The sequence below is a fragment of the Thunnus thynnus genome, chromosome 1, assembly GCF_963924715.1.
Source record: "Thunnus thynnus chromosome 1, fThuThy2.1, whole genome shotgun sequence".
NCBI lineage: Eukaryota > Metazoa > Chordata > Actinopteri > Scombriformes > Scombridae > Thunnus > Thunnus thynnus.
The window spans coordinates 12,977,621-13,003,608 of NC_089517.1; the positions used below are offsets into that span (position 1 = coordinate 12,977,621).

Sequence of the window (25,988 nt, forward strand, 5' to 3'; positions counted from 1 at the left end):
CAGGGTGCAGGCAGAATAATATATATCAATATTAAGCTGAAAATACACTAATATAAAAAGAAACCACACTCTCCAGCACAATGATTGAACTTTTGTCTTTTGGTGACATCACACACCATAATCTGGTGCCAAAATCATAACAAAGTACAATGTTTATGATTTAGGGGGGTTTATTTTACTTAATTTAAGGTGTCATAATCTTGATGATCTTATTCTTAGACTGACATTGTTTTCTTCTTTGTTGATGTTTTCACTTACATACAGCATATACTGTACATGTAGCTTCATTAGAGATTATTTTTGTTCACAGAAGCAAAATGCAATCCTTTCATGCCTCTCCTCTCTCAACTTCTGCCAAACACTGTACCTCTGTCAGAAGTTGTAAGCTTGATGAAACCCATCAAGGGACACTCAACCAGTTTTACACATGGAGTTCAGTTACAGCCTGCGGAAACAGTTGAATAATGTCCTCTGTCGCTATGGAGGAGGTTTGCCACATCTAAATAAATACCCCTGATTCCAGTTATCTCAGTTTGGGCTTGGAGCCTGCAACACAAACGCGAGATGTGCAGTTTGAAACACAGGCACAGGGTGTATGTCAGAGATTTTATTGTGTTGCATTATGGCGAGGGTCTACCCCATTTCCTAGAAATTACATTTACATATTACTGATTTGCAACAGGAAATACTTTTTAATAGGCTAGAAACACAATGCCCCATGGGTGACATTTTTAGCAACACAATGAAGAAAGTTTGTTAATTTTCGTATCTGGCATATGCAGATAGGTTCAGTAGAGACTGCAAAACATTACCTGAAAATTCATTTGTTTGTCCATAATATCTACTCTAACTATGGCTATGTTCAGGCACACACACAGACAGTGAAGGTTAGGGAAAGATTGTGGGTTTGGTTTAATAGGAAAAAATTCCACAGTGACTTGAAGCACGAGACATTTACAGTTTACAGACAGTTTATTAACATTTAACCAAAGCAACCATCTTTCTCTAACTTCTACTCGAATATCTTTGCATGATTTACAATTCAAAAATCTCCCTGTTTATCTTATACTGGCCCTTTATGCAGCCCCTCAGTTCAACCCACTTAAACCCATTCTGTTCTGATTGGACAGCTTCTGGAAGCTGTCCCTCAGTGGTTCGGGAGGGTAAACAACAGCAGTAGTAGGATTTCACTTCTCTTTCTCATTCGCTCAAATGTATCCGCACATACTCAAGCCTGAATCAGATCCAAGTGGCCAACACGAACAACCCAATGGACAACCTTAGCAACAAAGGTTACGGAATGAAAGGATGTTCGTGGGCATGTGCGAAAAATCTGTCATCATCTCGAGAGCAGGTTAAAGCCTGAGCTTTTGACTTGCAGGGAGCATTTTTACATATGTTCATCTCAAGTTTTGGGCCTTTGACTATGTTTAACATAAATATCAGACAGCTTAACAGCATATAAATGACATAAAATCACAAAAACCATGATATGTCCCATGATATATGCTGTTGTTGCCTAAATCTAAACATATGTGGGTCTCAGTCTGCACTGTTGAAGAACTGAGCTTTTTACACTGACCCTCCACCTGACTGCCACCATGACCTCCACGTGGTGCAAAAATGTAACACCTGCTTTGATGGATTAAAGATTGCCCGTGAACATAATCCAGGCAACATTTGTGTTTCCCATCAAGATGTAATTGGGGAAAAAAATTAGTTTTATGTATGAAATTGTAATTTGTTAGGGAGAGACAGGAAAATGTAGGATCCAGTGTTGTTGAGTTTGACCAATACTCGTAGTCATAGTCGGGATATACTGGCCTCTGGTGCTTGGATTCTGAACACTGTCTCTCAAGTCCCCAAACTTTATAGAAATGCAATATTTAATCGCTGGAGTAGCCTTTTACAGTACTACTACTATGTATCTTTTTTATATTTTGATGAATTATGTAATGTTCTTATGATCAAAATATTTTGTAAAATAATTTTGACTATATTCTTTTGTTTGCATAATTGTATGTCCAGACACACACACACACGCACACACACACACACACACACACACACACACACACACAGTCATGTTTCCATCACTTCAGAGGACATAATATTGACTTACATTAATTTCCTGAAGACTTATCCTAACCTTAACCATAACCACCACATGCCTAACCCTAACCTTAACATAACCCTACATTAACCTTAACCTTAAACCAAGTCTTCACTCTAAAATTAATGATTTACATTAAGGGGACTTACTTTTTGTCCCCATAAGGACAAAAAGTAAAAAGTGAGGAATACAGACACATACACACACACACACACACACACACACACACACACACACACACACACACACTTCCCTCACACACAATCCTCCTGATAGCCCTGCCTGCCATTTATCATGCTCAGACTTGCCATGGAGTGATGTGTGCTGCGGACAGAGGTGACACGTGTGTTGAAATGTGTCGGGCTCTGCGAGGAGTGCTTGAGGATCATACGGCAGCAGCAGCACAGCTGCTGGTTGAACTGCTTCTGGAAGGTCTTGCTCAGCAGATAAAGGGCAAATGGGTTGAGGCATGAGTTGGTGAAGGCCAGGATACGCGCTACGACGCTGCACACAAAGTGAACCAGCGAAGTGTCAACCTAGTGCAGGGGAGAGACAGAGGACGAAGAAAGAGGGTTGAGAAAATTTTTTCTACAAGATTATAAGATGGAGATACAGATACAGAATAGAGATGTGTGTATACAAATATGAATACACTATTCAGATACAAAACACCTCCAGACACCTCATACCAACTTTCATCTGACTTTCATCTTTTCATCTTGCTCACTGAGCTATAATGGCCCATTTTTTGTCAAAAGTGTTCACATTTATTTGTCAGACACTTCAGACCAACTTTTTATTCATCTGCGGCTCATCCCGTTATCTAAACAACCTCCAATTTTGAAGAGAAATCATGCTATGCTGTCATAGCCTACAAGGAATCATCACTGCCATACAATTACAAAGTACAACCTTTTGAACTTTGCTAATTTTGTTTACCTTGCAAACTCATTATCTTACAAGGCAGTTTGACTCACAAGATCACAACATCATGAGATCATGTAGGAATCCATCTTGTTACGCTTCAAGTTATGCACTTGTGTCTGAACCACCATTGGTTTGGACCAATCAGCATCCTATGAGGATTCTTGCGTGATCTTGCAAAGCCAGCTGCCTCGCAAGGTGAAACGATGGTAGACGATGATAGACAAATGGTTCAGCCAATCACCTGCCAAGTATTTTTTGAAAATTACCCACAATCACATTAATAGTAAACAGAGAGTATTTTATCTTATTTTTTGTGTGATGTAATACTTAAAATGGATAGTGCTTTTAGTGTTGTATGACATAATGTTTATTTACTATACTCCTATAGGAATTGTAACATTTGATACTGTAACTAATTTGCCTGCCCAGGGACTGCTGATGAAATTTAGCTATCTAGCTAACTCTGGGACAGTCAATGACTGTCCATTGTCCCTGATGATGCATCAACTATATATATATGCCAGACACAGTTCTGACTTGTACTTTCCTCTCCACTATATTTATTTATTTGACAGTTAACAGTTACATAGCTGATTTATGACTAATTAATGTAGGAACATGGCTATAATATTATACTACAAGTGTTATTGTATATTGTATATGTTATTGTTATGTTTTGTATGTTTGATGGACAGCTAAATGAGGAGTATAAATGGCAGTAAAAAGTAATTGATTTTTATAAGCCCTGCCCACTTCAGGTATAAATATGATTACAGATTCTAATGGAAACATTTTTGTGAAAAAAAACAGATATAGATAGTATCTTTGTGAAACACAGCTGGTGTATACAAACAGATAGAAACAAGTGTACTCCGAAATAAAGAGAAGTGCTTTCTGTCTACCTGGGAGTAGTGATAGGAGCGGTATAAGTAGATGGCATGACTCGGTAGCCAGCATACTGCAAAGAGGCCAACAAACACCAGCACAGTCTTGGCCAGTCGCTTTCTTGATTCAACCTGTTGGTTGTAGAAAAAAACTTCAAAACCAAAGAGCAACTCTGTTGGATGATTGATTAATCATTATTTAATAAAAAAAAAACAAAAAAACAAAACTCAAAGTAAACAAACTTGCACTGTAGCCCACCAGTCATGGGCGGACAGGGTGTTATTAGCAGTGGTACTGAGGAGTAAGGACTACACCAACATCTAAATGGACCAAAGTGATGTTTTCAGGTATGTTTACATGTTTGATATTCTGCAGCTGACCAGCTAATTAGCTTTTTCACCTGCTAACTCAAGTTACAAGTGCACATTTCCCCTGTGAATGTTTGTTTGGTGGATCGTTTAACAAGCTAAGGTGCAGGACAAGGCGTGTGTCCATGTTTGTAAGTTAGATAAGAAGAAGCCTGGAGCAGGATGCTATCGGGCTCAGTGTGACTATCTGCTCTGCCTATGATACAACACTGATGTTACTGCAAATATGGTTTAGAGTGAAGTGATTTGCTTGGCTATATGGAAACATCTTCTCCAAATACCTAGATGGATAACAATAAGTATGAATTTCTACCTTTTAGTTTTTTGTTTTTTCTAAATGAAGGTAAGAAAGTGATTCACATAGTGGTTATGTATAGTGTAGCAGACAAAAAAACATGCAATTTAATTTCAGCTGGACTTAAACACTGGCCTGTCGTCTTGCATGCACATTTCCCTCCACAGGCAGGTTGGAAGCGCTCCTCATCAAGCTGCGGGCGATGAAGGTGTAATAAACTGATATGACCAGTAGGGGAATGATGTAGAAAATGAGGAAGGAGGCCATGGAGTGGATCTTGGGGTGCAGTTCCCCAGCATGGGGATAAGGTGCGCAGGTGATGAAGCTCTCATTAGTGGAGGTGATGTTGAAGGTGTGGAGGTCAGAGAATACCGCCTCGGGGATTGCCAGGACCAGTGAGAAGAGCCAGATGAGTGCTGCCCGCGAGACAATGCTGGTAGGGGTGCTTGATGTTTGGATGTCCAGGGGCTTCACGATAGCTCTGTACCTGATAGATTAGAGATAGATACCTTAGAGATTGGAAGTTCTTATTGTATTGTTTCAATAAAGAATCAATTTCAGGAGTATGCTCTGTTTTACTTTAGTGTTTCTATTTGGTAATAATGCAGTTAAAAACCACACAGAATGAAGATCCTAAGTGCATTGGTGTTGATACCATACAGCCAAGAAGTCAGGAGGTGACATGAACAATGCATTGTTAAAACTTGAGGCAAAGTGGATTTATAGATTAAATAGTTTATTCCCAATGGCATGAATGAAGAACTGATTCTCACACCTTTCATAAAGCCCCCTGATATTTTGAACTGTGCATGATGGCCTGCAGCTTGATGGTTGCAATTCAAATGTTGGAGTTTCTGATTTGATTTAATTTACGTATGTGTTCATTTGTGTAAATGTATGACTATGTATTTGTATTTTTTGCATTATATTCGTTTGCTGTTCTAAAGTAGGCTATTGTAGTTTTTGTTTGTTTGGTTTGGTCTTTGTTTAGAGTGAGCTTTGATTGAGATGAGTCAGCCCTAGTGAGTGTCATCAGTGCCACCTGCACTGGCCACACTGTGTAGGCAGAAATATCTGCGGTATAATATGGGTTTTCCGCACTGAAGAAGGTGTCTATGCCGAAACATCTGGCTTTGTGTTCAGCCATGTAATTTAATAAAAACAGAGATTTCTGAGCCAATTTTTAGAGCGTGAAAGGTGGTGAAAGAAAAGCTGGAAGTCAAGTACTTAAATGTCTTTGACCAATTCACCTCCACAATCTATTACATTTCATTGTCATTTCATTTCTATTTACCCTCCTAGTTCTCAATCCTCCCCTTTTTTCACCTTTCTAGGGCAGTAGTTTATAGAGAAGTAGTTCTTAGAAAATACGTGAAAAATGCTATTTTGAAAACACCATTCAATTCAAGGATATTTTACAATAAATAAAGTCCTTTGCTTGATTAAAGTCCTTGAAAAACATAACTGAACTGATAACATTGTGGCACTGAGCAATCCAACAGCCCAGATTCAGATAACTGAACCACACAACATGCGCTTGTATTTCTCTGAAAAACAGTGTATTAAATAGAATATCCTGTTCACACTACATTTCTCAACAGAGAGAAATATTGTAGCTGTTACTCCCATAAATATAGCTGACATATATCGAGTACAGAGTTCAGAAATTTCTACTTAAAATATTACACACAAAATATTGCTCATAAGTTATTAACTACTCAACAGTTATATGAAGTAGACAAAACCCGAGGTTCACCTATTATCCAGACAATCCTTACATGTTAAAATTGTGCAATTCGAAATTACATTAATACCTCTGGACTTTCAATAGTAATGGAGTTTTTGGCATCATAATACTGCTGCTTTTACGTAAAGTATGTTAAATAAAGCATGTAAACACTTTCAATACAGCTTTTTGAATTTATTTAGTGACATACCATCAGCTGCTAGTTTATTAAATACTCCTTGCTAAAACTGTGATGCAGTCGGATACAACACCTCTGCAATGAATCCTACATGATGGATAGACAGTAATGTCCAGTTTTTGTTAAAATTGTTACAGAGGTATTGATTCAACTTTACGGTCATTGCGGAGGCTGTAGTTTGTGGTGCTGTTGAATTGGACTGATTTATTTACTGACTTATTCTGGGATGCTTTTCTGTTATTTACCTAATTGATATAAATGTGGTGTGCAAAATATTAGAAACACCTCTATAATATTCAATAGCACCACAAACTGAAGCCTCCAAAATGACCATGAAGTTGAATCAACATCTCTCTGAGACCATTTCAGCATAAACTAAACATTATGGTCGGGTTTATTGCAGGGCTGTTGTATTAGACTGCATTAGTTTTAACTAGGTGTACCTAAGAAACTGGCAACTAACCATGGCTCCAGCGTCAGCATGATGTCAGATTGTTGAATATAAAGTAACAGGGACCCCCTATGGCAATTATAGCAATTATATACTCATATAATAACAGAATAACAGAATTGCCACAGTATCTTAGCAACACTGCTCAGGGCATAGAAACCTCAGGGTCACGTCCAGCTCTTCCTCATTGATAAACACTATGTGCATGTGAGGTCAGCCAGAAAAATTCCCACATTTTTCACACATATTACAAGGTGTGAAGAGTAAAAGTAATACTAATAATAACTTGATGTGGGAGATTTTAAAAAGAAATACTTTAAACAGAGGAATAGAGTGCTAAAACAATAAAGCTTTACAATTTATCATAGTAATACATATAATGTGGATCCATTTCTATATTAAAATACATACCTATCGACAGCCATTCTGGCAGTCATTTAACTTTATATAACATTGCTCTGGTGTCACATTAAAAGTCCCATTGAATCTGAAAAAATAACTTATTTATATAATATATTTAACATATAATATACATAATAACTTGTCTAAAATTTGGTTGCAGTTTTTGATGCATTAAAGAATCATGAGAGTCAAATAGGCCACACTTACAAGAACTGACAATCAGTTACAGGGATATCAATATAGTATGGCATGTCAGAAAACAAAAAAAGTATACATTTCTTTTGGATTTTTCCAGATCTGCTTTGTGCCAAATTTGGTGTAGACTGGATGAGTTAGTTAAACCTGCATTAACAGATTTTTTGGCCGCTTTCGGGCAGCAGAAACAAGCTGAGAACACAACACTTCAATCATAACCTTTTGAGTTGATATGTTGAACTTGTTAGCAGACAGTTGCTTGTTTCCACATCCAGCAGCTACAGGGCAACATTATCATTCATTAATTCATTCTCTCTTAAAAAACATCTGGCCTTGAACCATTAAATTACAGCAATAGAACCCATTTCTAAGATGCAATTTATAGCAACACTCCTTGAAAAGACAGTGGCTTTACAACTCATGGAGGCTCTGAAAGATAACCACATATATGAAAAATTGTAGCCAGGTTTTAGTTTGTTTATTTATTTTTGGTTTTTTTGTTGTTATTTTTTGCTGTGTCTTCATTTTGTTGTTCACAGGTAGGGCACCAAGAATAAAAATCACTGCTTTCCAAGTCAAAATCATCTCAATCTTTATTTGAATATGTTTCCAATACATATTGGCAAAATATTCAATTGGAGTTTTGGGCAGTCCCAAATATACAGTACAGTCTCCTACCAAGCCTCACCAACTCTAACATCAATCAGATTAATTATTATATTTAATTATGTCAGCATGAAATTCAAATTCTCTCCACATTGAGCTTTTTGTCTATGTCCAGTTTCAAATGTTTCCCCCTTCATTTCATCTGAAAATAGAATTTCCATTTCAAATTCCCATTTTTCTTTGAACATTTCCGCTATAAAATATATTTAATTATCATTAATTAAAACATGTGCAATACAAAATAAAAATACAAAGTAAAATACAAAATAATTTGCAGAAAAACAAATCTCCTCTTCCAGCTGCTGCAGGCTTCAGTTCTCATCTGAGGCATACCACAAGAGTCTTTCATTTTTGTCAGTACTGAATGCTTCTTCCTCAATGATGCTGCTTGGCATGCTGCCAAATGACAAATTAAAGACACTGAATTAAACGAGTGGGAAAAGTTTGGAGCTTGCTGACAGACACAAGGGTTTGGTGAAATGTGTCTCCAGCAGACAATTAGGACACATCAGCACTCACCTCCCCAGCAGTCATTTCACCTTGGATGCATCAACTCTCACCCACATGTTGAACGTCTTCCTGTTGCAGAAGACATGCAATTAAAATTATTGATTACCAGTAATACACAACAAAGCTTATCCAACCAAATAGGTAAACCTCGAAGCCTTGGAGCTTATTTCCTCTACCGCCACTCCAATTATTTCCCAATGTGAAGTAAGCAGTGATGACCTTTAGTAGAAAAATAGCCTACTGTGGCAAACTTATGACGTTAATAGGGTTTCTTTCTTTGAACATGCTTTTAGAACTAGAAGCTTGTAGGCAAGTGGCTAATACGTGACTCAAAGGTTTAACTTTGTTTTTCATGTGGTTCTCTTCCAATCTGTAACTATAGCTGTATGATGGATAAATATTCATTCACATAAGGAGAAAAAGAGCTGCTGTTAGGTAAAATTAACCCCTTTTGTGACCTCAGCATTCTGTACGTTATACGAGTGTGCACCCCAAAATTCCCAGACACCATAGATAGCATAGGAGTAAGGTGTAGTTATTGGATTTGCTGCAAATATACATGAAAAGGAGAAGATTCACCACTGTGAGAGAAATCCAGGAAGAATCGCAAGATTCTTGCAGCTTCAGTTAGGTCATGACTCATGACTCACTCGTAGGAGTGCGTTATCTGACAACTACGTCAAGTCATAATTAGATAATAAAAAGATCAGAGGAGAATGACCTGCAAAAACACCTTCACCAAGTGCCCCAAGTGCAGGAACGCTGTCTGTGAAAAATCCACAGTCAAGGTGAATGTCTGCTAAAATTGTAAAAAAAAGTAAAATTACTATTAATTGTTTATAAGCGATTTAGCCTAATTTGCCTGTTGCCTTACACTGTTTTCCTGAATGGAACATCAAAAGAAAAATATATATTTGTGTTGTGATGTTATAAATTTAAAAAAAAAAAAAAAGCTTTACTGGTTACCTCAAATTTCTTGGTGGTGTTTTCTTATTCACACATCATTAATAATTGATTAGGTGAAATTTTGCACCTGACTTTGTCATGTCGATTTTGTTGCAACATTAAAGGTGCAGTGTGTAAAATTTAGTGGCATCTTGTGGAACAGATTTGGCAGAAATGGAATATAATATTCATGTATGTTTTAATTAGTGTCTAATCATCTGAAAATAAGAATCATTATGTTTTTGTTACCTTAGAATGAGCCCTTTATATCTACATTGGGAGCGGGTGCTCTTCCACGGAGCCCGCCATGTTGCATCACCATGTTTCTACAGTAGCCCAGCATGGACAAACCACACAATGGCTCTAGAGAGGGCCTTCCATGTTTTTCGTGACTTTCAAGGCCACCGTAGGTTCTCCTACACGCTTGGAAAGGGAGGGGTATTCAGTTGGTTGCAATATGCAACCTCACCGCTGGATGCCACTAACTCCTACACACTGGTCTTTTAAATACCCAAAGCGCAGTGGTTGTTTATTATTATGGCTCATTATTGTCTATTTTAGACTAAGCCATACTGATGGCCATGCAAAGCAATTAGTGTTTTTAGAGAGACTAAGATTATAAAACAAGAGAACTGATTTTGTGACTTTAGACATTCCTTTGTGAAGACAATGCCTTAATACAATGACAGAGTACATTTTTTAGTATCCTATCAGAAATGTAGTAGCCAGGTGCGCAGGTAAATTTTACCTGTTGCGACCCCTGGCAGTTCTAGTGTTAAAAGACTGCAAAAAGCAACAGAACCAATCATGATTGGATAACTCTGTCATAAATAATAGGCTGCTGAGCTATTAAACATATGTGCAGTGCCTGTATAGTGCTGTACTGAACTGAATGTGACAGCTTGAACAACATCTGAACGTGCTACTGAACTGAAGACAGCCAGAATTAGTGCTGAATGTCTGGCCATTTTGAACAGTGACGTGATTGCTTAGTTTAGGAAAAAAGTGAACAGAGTACATTTGAACTGAACTGAGCAAGATGATTCAAATCAGCAAAGTGATTTGTGATTTCCATCTCTACTGGCTATGGCAGGACGGGGCAGTGGTGGGTGCAGTCTGTGGAAATATTAGATTTACACTTTGGTTTCACGACAGGCAAACATTTTTCCATTCCAGGCAGACAGTAGACACCTGTGAGATGACAAAACATTCCCTTTAAGATACAATCTGTGCTGGATAACAGGTCAAAAAGTTATATTTTTATTTTTTCCCCTGAGGTTTGTGTGGATAATTCAATGTGACAAAACCACACATTAATATACAGATCGCTTAGGTCACAAATGAGGTTAGATAACTTTTAGCTGCCCAGCATTACAAGTAGTGTGTCATCTATAGCCTTGGGACCCTGACAGTGAATATTTATTAAATTGAATGTATTTGTATGTATGCATGTATGTAAAACTTAATGATTTACATGCCTTTATTCATGTGCTTCTATAGAGGACTCACAAAGCACAGATTTTATATAGATGATTAAAACTGAAGCAGAAGAAGCTGAGTTATCCTGACTTTTAATATGCTTCAAGTTCCAAAAACAGTGGATCCTACATTTCCCATAATGCAACTTGATAGTTGCATTATGCATTATAGTCTGCCTAGTAAACCAGTCACAAATTATGTCAGTGGTGATGATAGTTTGTTGCAAAAATGTGTTTTTCACACTACAGATAAGTAGCTATGTACATCTGCGTAAAGTTTGCAGGTTGTTATGCAACCTTGAAGCGAAAATTGACTTACCTTAACAAGAAGAAAAATGCAGTCTCTATTCAGATGTAACTTAATTGAAAAATAGCCAGTGCTGTAAAAGAAAATGATACAGCATGATAACATGCCTATCATACATTCAAGCTTTGAATGTGTTTTTTTTTTTTCAGCTCAAAACGGACGTGCATCATGGCCATGGTCTCAATTAAAACTGACACGTCAGGGATGATCAAGTTGAGTTAAACAATATTATTATTTATACAGATATGGACCACGAAGTCAATTAAAATTCGCCAAAGTGCCATTTTTTTAAATTATTCTTTTCATCCAGTTTCTTGTGCTCACAAGGTTGCTCATTTATAACAGTAGAAAAGTCTTATGTGACACAGGTTAATAAGGGGTTCCTGCCGCTTTGGGCGAGAAAAAATAACGACGTGGGAAGTCGATGGGAGATAATAAGAGGATGAATTAAAGTATGCACGCTTGGACATTCATTCGTGCACGCTCGCAAGCACACATCACACACACGAAAGTGACTAAAATAATATTTCCCATAAGGTTGTTGTGAATTTAGAGATATCCAGCTTTTTCTTTCTCTGGTTTTAAAAGGAAGCTCTGATATTAATATTAAAGCATCTTCTTCAAATATATAGCATAAACATTAAACTTGTTTGAATCATTGAAGCACATCTTGACTTTCCAACACCATTCAAATTTACGCTGAAAGGCTTTTAAATGTTTTTGATATCATGCATGTTATTAAGCTTGTGGCTTATGTGACTTTTTCGCCACCTGAACTGTGAAAGTTCCTTCTAAGGGGTTTGCCATTTGACAAAAAAATCTTGGAAATCTTTAATTGACAGCTATTAATTTACAATCGATTCTGTAGCATTTGATTACCATTATCGGTTTTACGCGTCAACAGCCTCAAAACAGAGGCACTCAGCTCTGTCATGCGTAATACTCCCCTCATCAATACACGGACAAATATTTGCTTTCCACTGTAATGATAAACATCAAGTTTGGACATATGTTCTAGCTGTACCACTCTTTATAACGACAAATGCAACATGGCATTTGGATCATTTGGCTGCCATTAAAGCCATTTTTAAAGTTATACATCTTATAGGGTCAGTTAAAAAAAAAATATATATATATATAACAACAAAACCGTATCCTACCTGTCAGCAGAGAGGGCTGTGAGAGTGAACACAGACACCCCGACCGAGGTAAGCTGAATGAAGGGGATGACTTTACAGCCCACTCTCCCGAACAGCCACTCCTCTGTCAGGTAGCGGCTGGCGTCCACCGGAGCGCAGGTCACCAGCAGTAAAACATCTCCGAGCGCAAGACTGGACATGAAGAGATTCGGCACATTGCGGATAGATTTGGCAGAGCTAAACGTCTTGATGAGGGTGATGTTGCCGATCAGCCCCAACACACTGATTACACCGTAAACTGAAGCGATGGCCACGCCGGTGTACCACATCGTCCGTGCCGAGCTTTGGAGAGCAGTGACGCTGCGCGACGCATTTGGATACAGATATTCCATCTCTCCCACCGATCAAACCAACCCAAGATATATATATATATTTATTTTTTTAAATAAAAGTTGAAACTCAGAGACAGACGGGCAGGTCCTTTGGGGTTCCAGAGAAAAGGTAAAAACTCAGTGGTGAAAATTTTGTGTCCTGCTTTTGAGTGGTGTTCATGTCAAGTGTTTGAGCGCGGGGGTCCGCTATGGGGGCTGCTACCCAGTGCGCTCAACGGCACACAACATGCACCAATAAAGATCAATCAATATGTGTGTCTGTGCAGTTGTACTTAAGAGAGAATGCTGTAAAGGGGTTCAAAGCTCTTGGTAAAAGTAATGTTAAATATTGAATCATAAGTATTTGTTTAGGGCTTCATTATTAATCTGTTTCCTCGATTAATCGATTAGTCGTTTGGTCTATAAAATATCATAAAATGGTGAAAAATGTCTCCAGAAGCCCAAGATGCAACTTAAAATGTCAACATCCACAACACAAAGACATTCTGTTCACTGTCATAGAGGACTGAAGCAACGAGAAAATATTCACATTTAAGAAGCTGGAACCAGAGAATGTTACTATTTTTTCTTTAAAAATTACTCACAATGATTGTAAAAAATAGTTAGCAATTACTTTTCTGTATATTGACTACTCGATTAATCGACTAGTCCTTGCAGCTCTACATTTGTTTATTTTGTTTTTTTTGTTTTTTTGTTTTTTTTTGTTTACCTGTCTTGTCTTGCTTCCAAATCTGTCATCTCACTTCTCCTTTCTGATGTTGAATCAAAATGGAAACACATTTTGTGTTAACACAGTGATACAGCCTTGTATTTACTTTTAATATTGTCAAATCTATCTATCATTGACTGAAAATTGTGTACTGTTAGATATTTTGTTAAAATCAGCTTTGAAGGAGAAAAAAAAATGGATTTACAGCATAAATGACTCAAATAAAATACAACATTACAATACAATGTTAGTTTTTTAAAACTTGGACAGAACATAGGTTTCATGGGCTGTTTTTATAAAACCATAGCTAGATGCACAGGTAGCATATTTGTCTTATCTCAATTACCTTTCATCCTGTTAACTGACTACTGCAAAAGCCATTATGTACCCTATTAGATGTTTTTATCAAAACTGGGTATTTTTGCCACTAATGGACATTGACATTGAAGCTCACAGGAAATAATGGTGATAGGGGGTGATATGCAAAACAGGTCTCCTGATGGTTTCGAACAAGGGATGCTACTATTACATGATCAGTGTCTAAAACATCTAGGTCACCAGGACTCCCCCAAACTGCATTAATGTCTCTCCTGCAGGGTAGAGAACTGGGTCATGAGTTTAATGTATCTAAAACTAAAAACCTTGTACATGATGTGACAGAGATAATATCATAGAGAGTAAATTCAAACAGTGTCTGAAAATCAATTAACTCTGGGTGTAAACACAGAGGTGATTGTTGAGCACGAACAGGACCTTCTTCTTAGACTTTATTGCTTCTCAGCCAGTGCAGCTGTTGGTCGTCATTTATAGCAATCTGCTATTCAGTCTTCTGACCTTTTCTTTTATACGCTGGATTCACAGCATATCCCTGGAAGACAGAGGCAGCATGAGCAGCACTGTAAAGATCTGTTGAATTATTGTTGGAGTGAACGAGAAAGATTTGACTTCTTTTTCTTTGTTTCACACCAAACAAATCAATGACAATTGATGAATGTACTATTAAAGCACTTTTCACAGTTGCCATCAGGACACTCTTGTACTTCTCCTGCTTTTTAAAATAGTCATCTTTCATTCTACTATCCATTTGTATAGCTTATTTATACAATATAAACATGAGTTAAAGTACCTATACTATATATTTATATATAGCTCATTCAATGCTTAATATTTTGTGTTTTGTCTGTTTATTTTCTGACAAACTAGCCAGAAGTTCATATAGCCCTTTAACTATCTTGTTTGTGCTTTTTCCCCTTATGTGTGGTGTATTTGGAAGATGTCCTCAACAACTGCTATAACAGAGATTGTTCTGAATAGGCAGAGGCTAGAGATCCCAATCACGTTAGAAAACCAATTGTCTGTGCAGTTGCAGCACACAACTGTCTGCGCAGCCTGGAGAGAGACAGAGATTTTCTTTCACATGTTTTTGGGTTCTTTGGAAGCATTTGGTTCCTGTGTAAAGTGTGACTGAAGCTAATTTTAAGTCCAGTGTTGTTTTTAATATTTAAAGGAGTTTTGGGCTAATTCTGTGTAAGGGATATGCAAATTTGAAGTCAGGATTTGATATATTGTTGATTGCATGTAAGATGATTTAGTAATAGTACATCTTTCGGGTTAAGTGCTTTAGTATTTCACAGTAGTGAAATGCTGTATACCTGGTAAAGATCATTATGTTTCAGTAATTTTGTTATCAATGGGAATATAAAAGTTACGTACAGTAATTTACCTAGTTTATACATTACAGACAATGCAGTGTAAGTGGTTTGTTTCTATGTGCATTTCCATTTAGAACCACACTCACACACACACACACACACACACACACACACACACACACACAGGCAGACCCAAGTCCCAAGTATACCAAGATAATTTTGTTTGGAGTAAAGATTCATCTGTAGAGTTGAAGGCAGGTCCATATGATTTCTTACCAATGCTCCACAACGATCAATGACTGAGTAACCGGCTATCACAGACAAACATTCAAAGCCTACATAATAGGAATAAATGAAGATTTTTTCACTTGAAGCGAACTGAATTGTTATTACAGACTGCCAACTTGTCAACAGTGTACCCTGCCTCTTGTACAATGTGTGTTGAAATAGACTGCAGCCCCCAGAAACTCTGAACATGATGAGTGGTTTAGAAAATCAAATCAAATGTATGATCTGCTATCACCAAAATTCATTTTGGAACAAGATTGAAGAGTCTACAGGCGGGGTAGCCAATCTCAGCTGACGTTAGGCAAGAGGCAGGGTGCACCCTGGACAGGTCAATCGCAGGGCTAAAATATAGTATAGAGACAGACAACCATTTGCATTCACACCTATGGGCAATTTAGAGTCATCAATTAACCTACGCTGCATGTTTCTTGTCTGCGGGATGAAGCCGGAAGCACTCAGAGAGAAACCATACAGGCATGGGGAGAACTTGCAAATTCCACACAGAAAGGCACCGGCTTGCCGGTAGGTTTGAACCCAGAACCCTCTTGCTGCAAGGCAACAGCGCTAACCAGTGCACCACCATATCACTCCAACAATGCTAATGTGCTGATGTTTAACAAGTATAATGTTTACCATGTGCAACAATTTAATTTAGCATATTAGCATACTAACATTTGCCAATTAGCACTAAAAAAATACAGCTGAGGCGGATGGTTTTGCAGGTATTTGGACAAATTGTAATTTTGACCTCATGGTGGTGCCAGATGAAAAGTCAGGAAATCACCAAAGTCATTATAATTTATCCTCTGGAGACCATGTATGTCTATACAATCCATCCAGCAGTTGTTTAGATATTTCAGTCTGGGCCAAAGTGGTGGATGGACTGACGGGAATCGCCATCTACAGAGCCACACTGCTAGCATGGCTATAAATACAGTTAAACCTCTAAATATAATCACTTAGATTCCCTAAAAGTTTTGAATTGCGGCATGTTTAATGGTTTTAATCATCTATTACAGCCTTTCCCATTGGCCAGTGCAAAGTGAACTTTTAAATTGCATGCTGAGAATCTGTGCTCAGCTCAGAGCCAGGCTGTACCACTGTGACCCAGGTAGTCCCAAAGTGGTTCAGATGCATTAACCAGTGTGTGAGTCATGTTGTGCTCCTGTGAAGGCTATGAGACGTGGTTCTTTCACAGACTGACTGGTTGCATTAACCTGATCTCCTGGTGGCTCCACATCCACACCCAGGGGGTTCCTGTCGAAAGTGATGGACCCATGGCTGCCTCAGGATAATGGAACTTCACAGGTACCAGAGATGAAAAAGGCCATCAGTAGGCACTCAAGAAGGTGATGCACTGAAATGTTTTTTTTTCAACAAGATATCACAAATACAAACACAGAAACAATGATTACCGGTAATCCAGCCGGATGTAATATGCCACAGAGAAAGAACATCTCTTAATCCCTGTTTATCTCTGTGGTTTGTCAAGAGGTGCCAGGCAATTTTGCGTGGTTTAATTGTATGAGATAGAAAATGAAAGGTGCCGTGGGGTCCAGAGTCATTATGTGGAGGCAAGATAAGACTGGCAAGTGCACAAGAGATGAGATTGGTTACAGTGTAAAGCAGAGGAGAAGGAGGGGATGAGGGGCAGGAAAAGAAACCTGGAGGAGAGAGGAGAATGTGGTCTGAGTAAAACACAAACTGTACATTTTCACATACATACACACATATATACACATGTGCATGGGTGGAAAAATCAAAAATGAGTGCAAACAGACACTCATGATTATTTTTCACCCTTTGAAAAGGCTTCTGGTTTTGTGAAAATACAATAAAGGAAATTAATCATTTACACCAGGAAAAGGTGGAAGCACAAAATGTCACATAAATATCAAGCAAAAGATGTTGTGAGGCACTTACGTTCAGTCACTATAACTGCCTAATTTTACAGCGGAAATACACAGCTCATTTGTCTTTAGTTGCAGTTTACTGCCTGTTATGTGTGGTATATGTGGTATGTTGCAAAATGCCATATCGAAGTTCATGTGAACTTGCACCGAGTTAAATGAAATGCTGCAGAATTTACATGAATTTAACAGTGTGTTGAGGCAGCAGGTGTTACCAGAGTCACAGACCTTCCAAGTGACTAAATAAAAAGGTGGGTGATTGGATAACAACCCCCAACCTTGACTGTATCTTAATTTAAGGCACAGTGTTTCATCTTTGCTCCACAGTCACCAATGACTGATGACACCTTAAGGAAGAAAGCTTGAGGCCATAAATGTCAGCTTGACATGAGGCCAGAGAGAATGAAACTTATTGAAAGTTACACCTACTGCACTCATGTGTCATAAATGATCATTTACTTCTACAATCTGCAAACAGGAACATCATTTTAATTCCTGTAACAGATGACTGAGCATTTTGTTTTCTGAAAGAAACGGGCAGAGAACCATGATAACAGATCAGCAATGCTAACTCTGTCATATCTTACAGTTTAAAACATGAAAAACATTATAGTATCTGTAGTAAAAAATGGAAAATATGTAGATAAGTGGTTCATATGTTGTTCTTAATTTGCAAAAAATCGTAGTAAATTTGTTTCATAACAATTGTTTGACAGACTACTTTTTACAACGTGTAGTTCTGTGCGTCAAACGATATATTATGGTTGTTTCTTGAAAATGCTTTAATGAGTGAGCATCTATGAACAATTTCGGCAACACTCTATTTTACAGATCGCTTACTCTCCTGCTAATTTCCAGGGCATTTTTCCAGCAGTTTCCTAAAAGTGTGTGTACTGTGTAACTGCTCGTGAGGGTCATGTAAACTGGTAGTTCAGGAGAAATGCGCTCATCACAGATCTTTTAAGAAACAATCTAATATGCTAAAATCTAGTTTGACACACAGAAATACACAATGAAAAGTATTACAGTATATAATGTAAAGTATATACAATGAGTATTTTCTGTCAGTTATAGAATTGTCAAGAGTCTGATTTATTAAGACTTTTTGCACATTAACAACTACATATGATTCCAAATATGAATGGACACTTACCAACTAAACCACCTAACATCCTTTCTTATAATTTTTTTCTTTCAAATTTCAAATTAACCTTAGTCAGAAAGAGCACTGACTGATATTTTCATGGCTCCAGACCTCTGATTCACTCCACACTTTTAAGATTTTTTATTCAGGGTCAAGGTATAAAGGACATGTATTTCGTTTTCTAACACTAAGTCTTTTTAAACACAAGAAGCTCTCCTGTTTATTCATTCATTCATTTATTTGAAAGTTGAGCAAGGGTTAGGAGAGGTGCATTTAATATCAGTTAGCTGGTTCCATCTGTGTGCAACAGGATGTAGTAATCACATCCACTGTGTGGTGCTATAGTACAACACAGCAATACAGTACGATAGATAGATAAATAGATTCAAGATAGAGCCAAAGACAAACCTTGAAGTTCACAATGTTATGCAAGTGGGTCAATCTGCAGACTCACAATAGCCTACACTCACTTTAACTCATCCTCTTTCCTTCTCTATCTCTTTTTATTTCGTTGTTTGTTGGCTTGAGTGTGTGTGTGTGTGTGTGTGTGTGTGTGTGTGTGTGTGTGTGTGTGTATGTGTGTGTGTGTGTGTGCGTGTATGTGTGTGTGTGTGTGTGTGTGTGTGTGTGTGTGTGTGTGTGTGTATTTATGTGTGTGTTTGTGCCTCTCGGTGGTAAACCCTCGTCAAACCAGTCTGACAGGGTAAAACACTTCTCATGTTCAAACAGCACACATCAGTTTTTCACGTCTCCACCCACCCACTGTGAAGTGTTTGTCATTCCTTTAATGCCCTCCTTTTTTATCTCTCTCACACAACATAAATCTACTCGTTAAAATACAAAGAATAAAGAATTCATTCTATAGACTAAGTCTCTCTAGTAATAGGACTATTGGTTCACACTAAAAGCTGCAGTGCTCATGATGAAAAATGTGCGATTGTGACAGCTTTGGTTATATCTTTGGTCAACTCCTGTGTCAAAACAATCCTGAAAAAAAAACTTTGTCTCACTCAGGGACGGAATATTTCTGCAGAGCCAGATAACCTACAGGTGTACTGGATGAGAGGACAAGCAGAAACACGTCAAGTGGGCGGAACAAGAATGTTACGTGAACAGCAGGTGGTGATTGGAGGAGAGCGCTGTCAATCATCTTGAAGAGACCGGGCGCACCCAGCAGGCGCATCACTCAGGGAACACTGTCGGGTTTCGATGTAAATTAGTACCGGACTTCTGCGGTCCCCTGTTTCATTTTAGGAGGAAGAACACGGAAAAGAATCAGTTAAAATCGGTTAGATCGACAAAGTAGAAGATTTGGCGATGGAAGTGAGGATTTCTACTTGGACCCTGCTGTGTCTCCGTGAGTATTCCTGTAATAAATAACATTTACTTCTTTCCTTTGCTCCTTACCGAGCTGTACCTGTGCCACACCTGTTTGCGCACCTTTAGGTATTCTAAAACTGAACAGGCCCGTAGCCTGGTTATGACGGTGATCTGTCTTATTTGTTTGTTCTTGAGTTGCAGTTTTTCTTTTAATAATATAAGCAAACAAACTAAAAATATGGAAGCTCTCGAAATCCACATAATCAATATTTAAAATGCTTTTAACTCAACTTGTAGGGTATTGTTTCCTTTCCCATATTCTGGATCTAACACAGGCAACGAAGGCCTGGTTGTGGTTTCTAAATAGAACTTGAGAATCGTTTTAAAATTAGGGGTGATAATGAGTTAAACAATAACATAATCATGTTAGTGTTTTTATTTTCGTAATCGATTAATCTACCAATTATTTCCTGTGAATTGAGAAAACCTGTGGCCTATAAAATGCCAGAAAATAGTGAAAAACACCCTTCACATGTTTCTAGTGAATTAAAATGTCTTGTTTTTTCCGACAAAATCCAAAATCTATTATTGAAGACTAAATTGTTGCAAATTTCTTTTCTGTCCATGATTAATTAATTAATTGGTCACTTGTTTCAGCTTTAAACCCATGTGTGTTCTCTGTGCTTTGTGTGTATGTGGGTAAGAGGGTGGGGTAATGAGTTATTTGTGCAGATCTCAAGTTCTGAATCACTGCAACATTTTACACATTTCACACACATAAAGGCTTTAATGCAGATTAATGTTATAAATTCACCTGCCTAAATTTGCTGCTTTTGTAAATTGAAGAGTATGATGTCCAACAGTAATAATCCATATTGATTGACTCTGTTTTGAAACCTATGACAGTGGTGTCAGGGGTTGGTGCCCTCACTGTGGACATCCCAAAGATGGAGTATGAGTACGCCAGAGGTGACAACATCACACTGCCCTGCACGTTTAAATCCAAACTTGCCAAGCCCAAGCTGGTCATCGTCTCATGGTCTGTTCAGGACAAGCAAGATAGTGTTGTTCCAGAGGTCAGATCTGTCTATCAACATAATCCTAATTCATCAGTATTCTGAATAATAACAACAAGAAACTTTGTTTTCTTCCTCTTTTTAATGTTCCTCTGATGTAACCTCTAACAGACCCTGATCCTCAGCTACTACTCAACTGGGACTACCGACATCAAACAGCGATATGAAGGCCGAGTGTCCGCTGACGTGGACATTGCTACTGGAAAGGGCAACCTGAAACTCTCCTCCATCACACTAGCAGACAACAAGAAGTTTGAGTGTCGTGTCCAGATCCCAGGTGACGATGAGGGCCAGCCAGCCGACACTACACGTTTGGTGGTTCTAGGTAATGTTTCATTTGTTTTCAAAGAAATATTCTGCTACTTAGTGTTTAAAAGTGGGTGATAAGAGTGGTACATTGGTGCATAAGGTGTCCTACTCTAAGTATTTGAGATGTTAAAACTCAGCCGGTATAATGTTTAGAATTTACTGTACCAGTTCTCTATTTTGTGGGCTATTGTGCCTGGTTATGCTGACTGCAATGTGTGCAGTCAGCATAACTACTGCCACATGCATGACATGTGGCAGTACCTCAAATCACTAAAAAAGACACTTCCTGTTTTAACAGTTTTGCCAACTTTCCTATTTTACTCAGTTCAATTGGCATCTTTATGTTACAGCACTTATTCTGAATCATGTAACAACTTATTAACATCTTGACTAGAATATATGCTGTGTAAGTTCATTCTTTTTCTCCTCCTTTATTATCTACTTTAGCCCTAAACATATTTTATTACTCATGTTTGTTTTTGAATAAGTTGTCGTCTTGCAAAAAAACTTTTGTCTGCAAGTTTTCAAAACAAAACAAATGACTGGATGACATTAGATACATTTTGTCATCATTTTTAAGGCAATTTATTTCTAATATTTGTTTGTAGTGGCTCCATCTACCCCCATCTGTAAGATCCAGGGTAACGCAGAATATGGCCAGAACATCAACCTGACCTGTATGTCTGAGGAAGGCTCCCCACCACCCACTTATAAGTGGGAAAGTCGTGATGTCAGGATGATGCCTCATCTTAAGGACCCCAGAACCACCGAGAGTAAGTATCAGTGACACCGTTTCTCACAGGACTGTCAATCCTGGAGATGTGCAGGTCAACTCTCAGTGTATAAAGATGCGCTTACCTTTGCAAAGTAACGTTCATGACCATGATCAGAGTGATCATTTTCAAGCAATCACATAGGCTACATTTATTTTTTACATAAACACTTCAGATGAACAAACATTCTTGATTAGGATCTTTTAAATGTCGTCAATAAAGAATTTTGACCAATTCATGAACCGAGCAATACTGTACATTTGAAAAAGTGCTGTTTGGGGGACAAACTGTTTCTACTGTGTTTTTTTGTTACTTATTGGCTGACATATACGCTATTACATATGAAGTTTTTTTTACATTTTGTCTCCAAAATCTACAATAAAACTGTCAGGAACTATGATTAACTTAACAGATTGAACAGATTCATGGCAGCAGTGATGTATATGTGTGGTTATGTGACTTTCTCTTTCAGAGGGAGGCATCCTGTCTCTATACAATATCAGCAAAGATTCATCAGGATACTACACCTGCACCTCAAGAAACAAGATCCGCTCTGCTACCTGCAACATTACCCTCTCAGTTATGCCACGTGAGAGAATCTTTCCTATGGTGGCTTTTCATTAACAGTTTAGGAGCTTTCTCAGTAAACCCATATATACAACCATGCATTATAACACGCATCCTTCTCTTCTTCCTCTCCTTACTCTTCTTCCTTCAATCCTGCAGCTTCCATGAATGTTGGCGCCACTGCAGGAATCATTGGTGCCGTTGTTGCTGGTTTGATCATACTTATAATCATCATCTATTGCTGCTGCTGCCGGAAGAAGAACAAAGAGGAGGAATACGCCATGGGGTAACATTTTCCTCCCTTAAAGACTCATGCAAACATAATCACAAACACATTGAATGAATGTTGTCCAAAAACTATTAAAAACACTAAGGTTACAAGCTAGCAAAGCTCTGTAAAGCATTCCCGTGCCTGCATAGTGGCATCTGCCTTACATAGAATTACTCTTTGGAGACTGAAAACGTGATCACTGTCATTAGTCTTTCGAGTCGTTTCTAAGTAAGTTCCTATGGAGTGCAGATGGTAAAAGTATCACAACTCAGTCCATCAGATAGTAAAAACTAGCTCGTAAAAAAACCCCCTCAGCTTTAGACAAACATCCCCTGATAACATTTCTAGCCAAATTTGTGAAAATTGCGTCAAAATATTTGGAGATCCAACCACAACAACACAGTCGAGGTGATTTCAAGGCAACAGTGATGGAAATCCATATGGGAATGTTGCCAAAGAAACACATGAAAACAAAAAAAAAAAAACCTCACATCCAAACAATTGACTGTTGTGTGTTTGCTTTCCAGAGTTCGTGAAGAAGAGTTCCGTGACAAAGAGCCAGCTGGAAATGGTGAGAGTCGCTATGCGGATGGACAAGAGAACAAACAGAGTGATCATGACGAAGCCCCTGTTGATCGCCGTGACCGCTACGAGGAACGGAGTGAGCGTGACTACGACGATCGGCGCAGCGATTACAACGATCGCCGCAAAGACTACGATGATCGCCGCAGCGACTATGACGATCGGCGCAGCGACTACGATGATCGCCGCAGTGATTATGACGATCGTCGCAGCGATTACAATGATCGCCGCAGCGAGTACTCCGACCGCCGTGACCGCCATGAGCGCTATGATGACGACCGCCGCTATGACGACGACCGCCGCAGAGACCGTCGCTATGATGATGACGACCGCTATGATGAGCCCTATGATGACAAACCACCTGTGCCAGCTAATAAGCCAGTGAGGAGGGACTACGATGACTAAGTCCTCCAACCTGCAACAACCACCGTCTTCCATCTTGTTTTTTGTCTCCATGGACTTTACTCACACTCTATTAGGCGCGCTCAAGGTGTGACGTAATTGGCTCAATCAACTCAGTCAACCTTTTTGTCTCCATGGTGAGTATAGTGGTGTGTGGTGACATAATTGGCTCAGATACCAAAGCAAGAAAAATCCTCCAATTTTTGTTTGAGCGGTGGAATAGTTTTAAGGGTCAAGTTGTTTGTGAAAGGATCAGTTGAGGAAGAGCAGGGAGCCCAAAAGTGGCGTCCGCAAAGCTCATCTGATCCACTCTAGACAGGAAGTGGGTGGATGGGGTTAACAGTTACAGTCCCTCCAGTTCAAGTGTAAACATGGCTCAGGGCAAGCTCTGTACCTTTGTTTTGAACCAAAACTCACATAATAAATATTAGGAACTGGTCAAACAAATCCCCCAGAAACAAGTGAACCAACTTACTTCCTTGATGGTCGTTGTAATTGTTGTTTCTTTCCAATCTTTTGATAACAACCCAGGCTTAATTTTTACACTGTAGCAATAGTTATAGTACAGTTATAGTATTCTGAGTCATAAAATGTCCCTCTTTTTTTCAATTTTCTTATCTTGTGAAACTGAATGTAATGCTATAACTTAAATGAAAATGTTACATGCTTTTCTGTGATGTACATGATCCTTTTTTAGTGATATGTCCTTCAGGATGTTACGTTTTGTGAATAAGGGCCATGTTTGACTTTGAAGTGCGTGTGAATATAATTTTACTGCAGCTCAGTCAGGTTTGGTCACATTCTAAAGAGGAGACACGAACCCGATGAGACAAAGCCAGCGAATCATATACTGCCTGTGTGGAAGAGATCTGTGTAATCCAGAAAGTACCTTGTATTTTTTAAACTTGATATGTCTGATATGTTGGTATTGTTACATCACAATACAAGGCCTCATGTCTGCTTTTCTTTGTCTTGATTTAAGATAAGATGGCTTCCTTTGTTGGATGATAGCTTTTGTTTTTGGAAGCTACCTCCAAACTAAAGAAGTTGGTTACAGTTTTGTGTCATTCTGTATGCTTTACAGAATTAATTTGGTATAATAAGTGTGTATATTCTTTGCTGTCCTGTCTATTTAGTGCTTTCAATTTCAGGTTTTACATCATTATATTATAGAAACTAGAACTTTCTCTCTTTATTGGGATTACTTATATCATCACAGATTTCTTTTTTTTTTTTGTAGTGAAAAACAATATTTTGTTCAGATGCCTAAACTTTTATAAAAATATAACTTGCCATGTCACCTTTCAAGTTGTTTTTAATTGTGTTTTTTTTGTGTGTATTTTTTGGAGAGATTTCTGTTGAAATGCAATGAAACGTCGCACTGTATATATGCTATTATTTTATCTCAGAAATGATGGCGTTATCAGTTTTTCATTTTTAAAATTGTCTGTTATTGTGAAACATTATGAGTTGAATTCCATTTGAAATATGCTGTAAAAAAATAAGGCTGATGAAATAAAATGAATAAAACAGTTTCTCTGAATCCAGAACACTAGAGGGCAACACTACACCTCTCAAACAACTCAGTTCTCACATGATCACTTGATAATGGTGACAACATGAAGAAGAGGGTAAAATAATAATGATAATAATAATTATTACTATAAGATACCACTTTCTAGTAAGGCACCCTTTGGAAAGAGATTATTAGCTGTAAGACTTTAATGCTAATAAACCTGCAGTTATAAATGTTAGGAGTCATTAATAGTTGTTGGTTTCTCTGCATGAGGTTTTAATAGTTTAAACAATCAGCAAAATATTAGTTAATAAATAATTAATAAAGGGCTCCTACAGTAGTCCATCAAGTCATAAATGTTAATAAGCTGTTTAGAGCTGCAAAGATGAATCGATTAGTTGATCAACAGAAAATCGAAAACTATTTTGATCATCGAATAATAATTTTTCAATAAAAGATGATTTTCTGTTT

General features: G+C 38.0%; 2 protein-coding genes across 2 annotated transcripts; one reads left to right on the forward strand and one right to left on the reverse strand.

The window, feature by feature from the left end:
* Window positions 1-1,974: 1,974 nt before the first annotated feature.
* On the reverse strand, window positions 1,975-13,352 carry LOC137189341 (gastrin-releasing peptide receptor-like). The gene is made up of 4 exons (XM_067599125.1): window positions 12,628-13,352; window positions 4,724-5,075; window positions 3,943-4,056; window positions 1,975-2,649 (listed from the first exon to the last, which is right to left on the reverse strand). The coding sequence occupies exons 1-4, from the start codon at window positions 12,996-12,998 to the stop codon at window positions 2,368-2,370; spliced, it is 1,119 nt and encodes a 372-aa protein (XP_067455226.1). The 5' UTR covers window positions 12,999-13,352; the 3' UTR covers window positions 1,975-2,367.
* A 6,400-nt stretch (window positions 13,353-19,752) lies between these two features.
* On the forward strand, window positions 19,753-25,536 carry LOC137180222 (cell surface A33 antigen-like). The gene is made up of 7 exons (XM_067585523.1): window positions 19,753-20,058; window positions 20,928-21,097; window positions 21,209-21,422; window positions 22,015-22,179; window positions 22,652-22,768; window positions 22,906-23,032; window positions 23,545-25,536. The coding sequence occupies exons 1-7, from the start codon at window positions 20,019-20,021 to the stop codon at window positions 24,002-24,004; spliced, it is 1,293 nt and encodes a 430-aa protein (XP_067441624.1). The 5' UTR covers window positions 19,753-20,018; the 3' UTR covers window positions 24,005-25,536.
* Window positions 25,537-25,988: the final 452 nt, after the last annotated feature.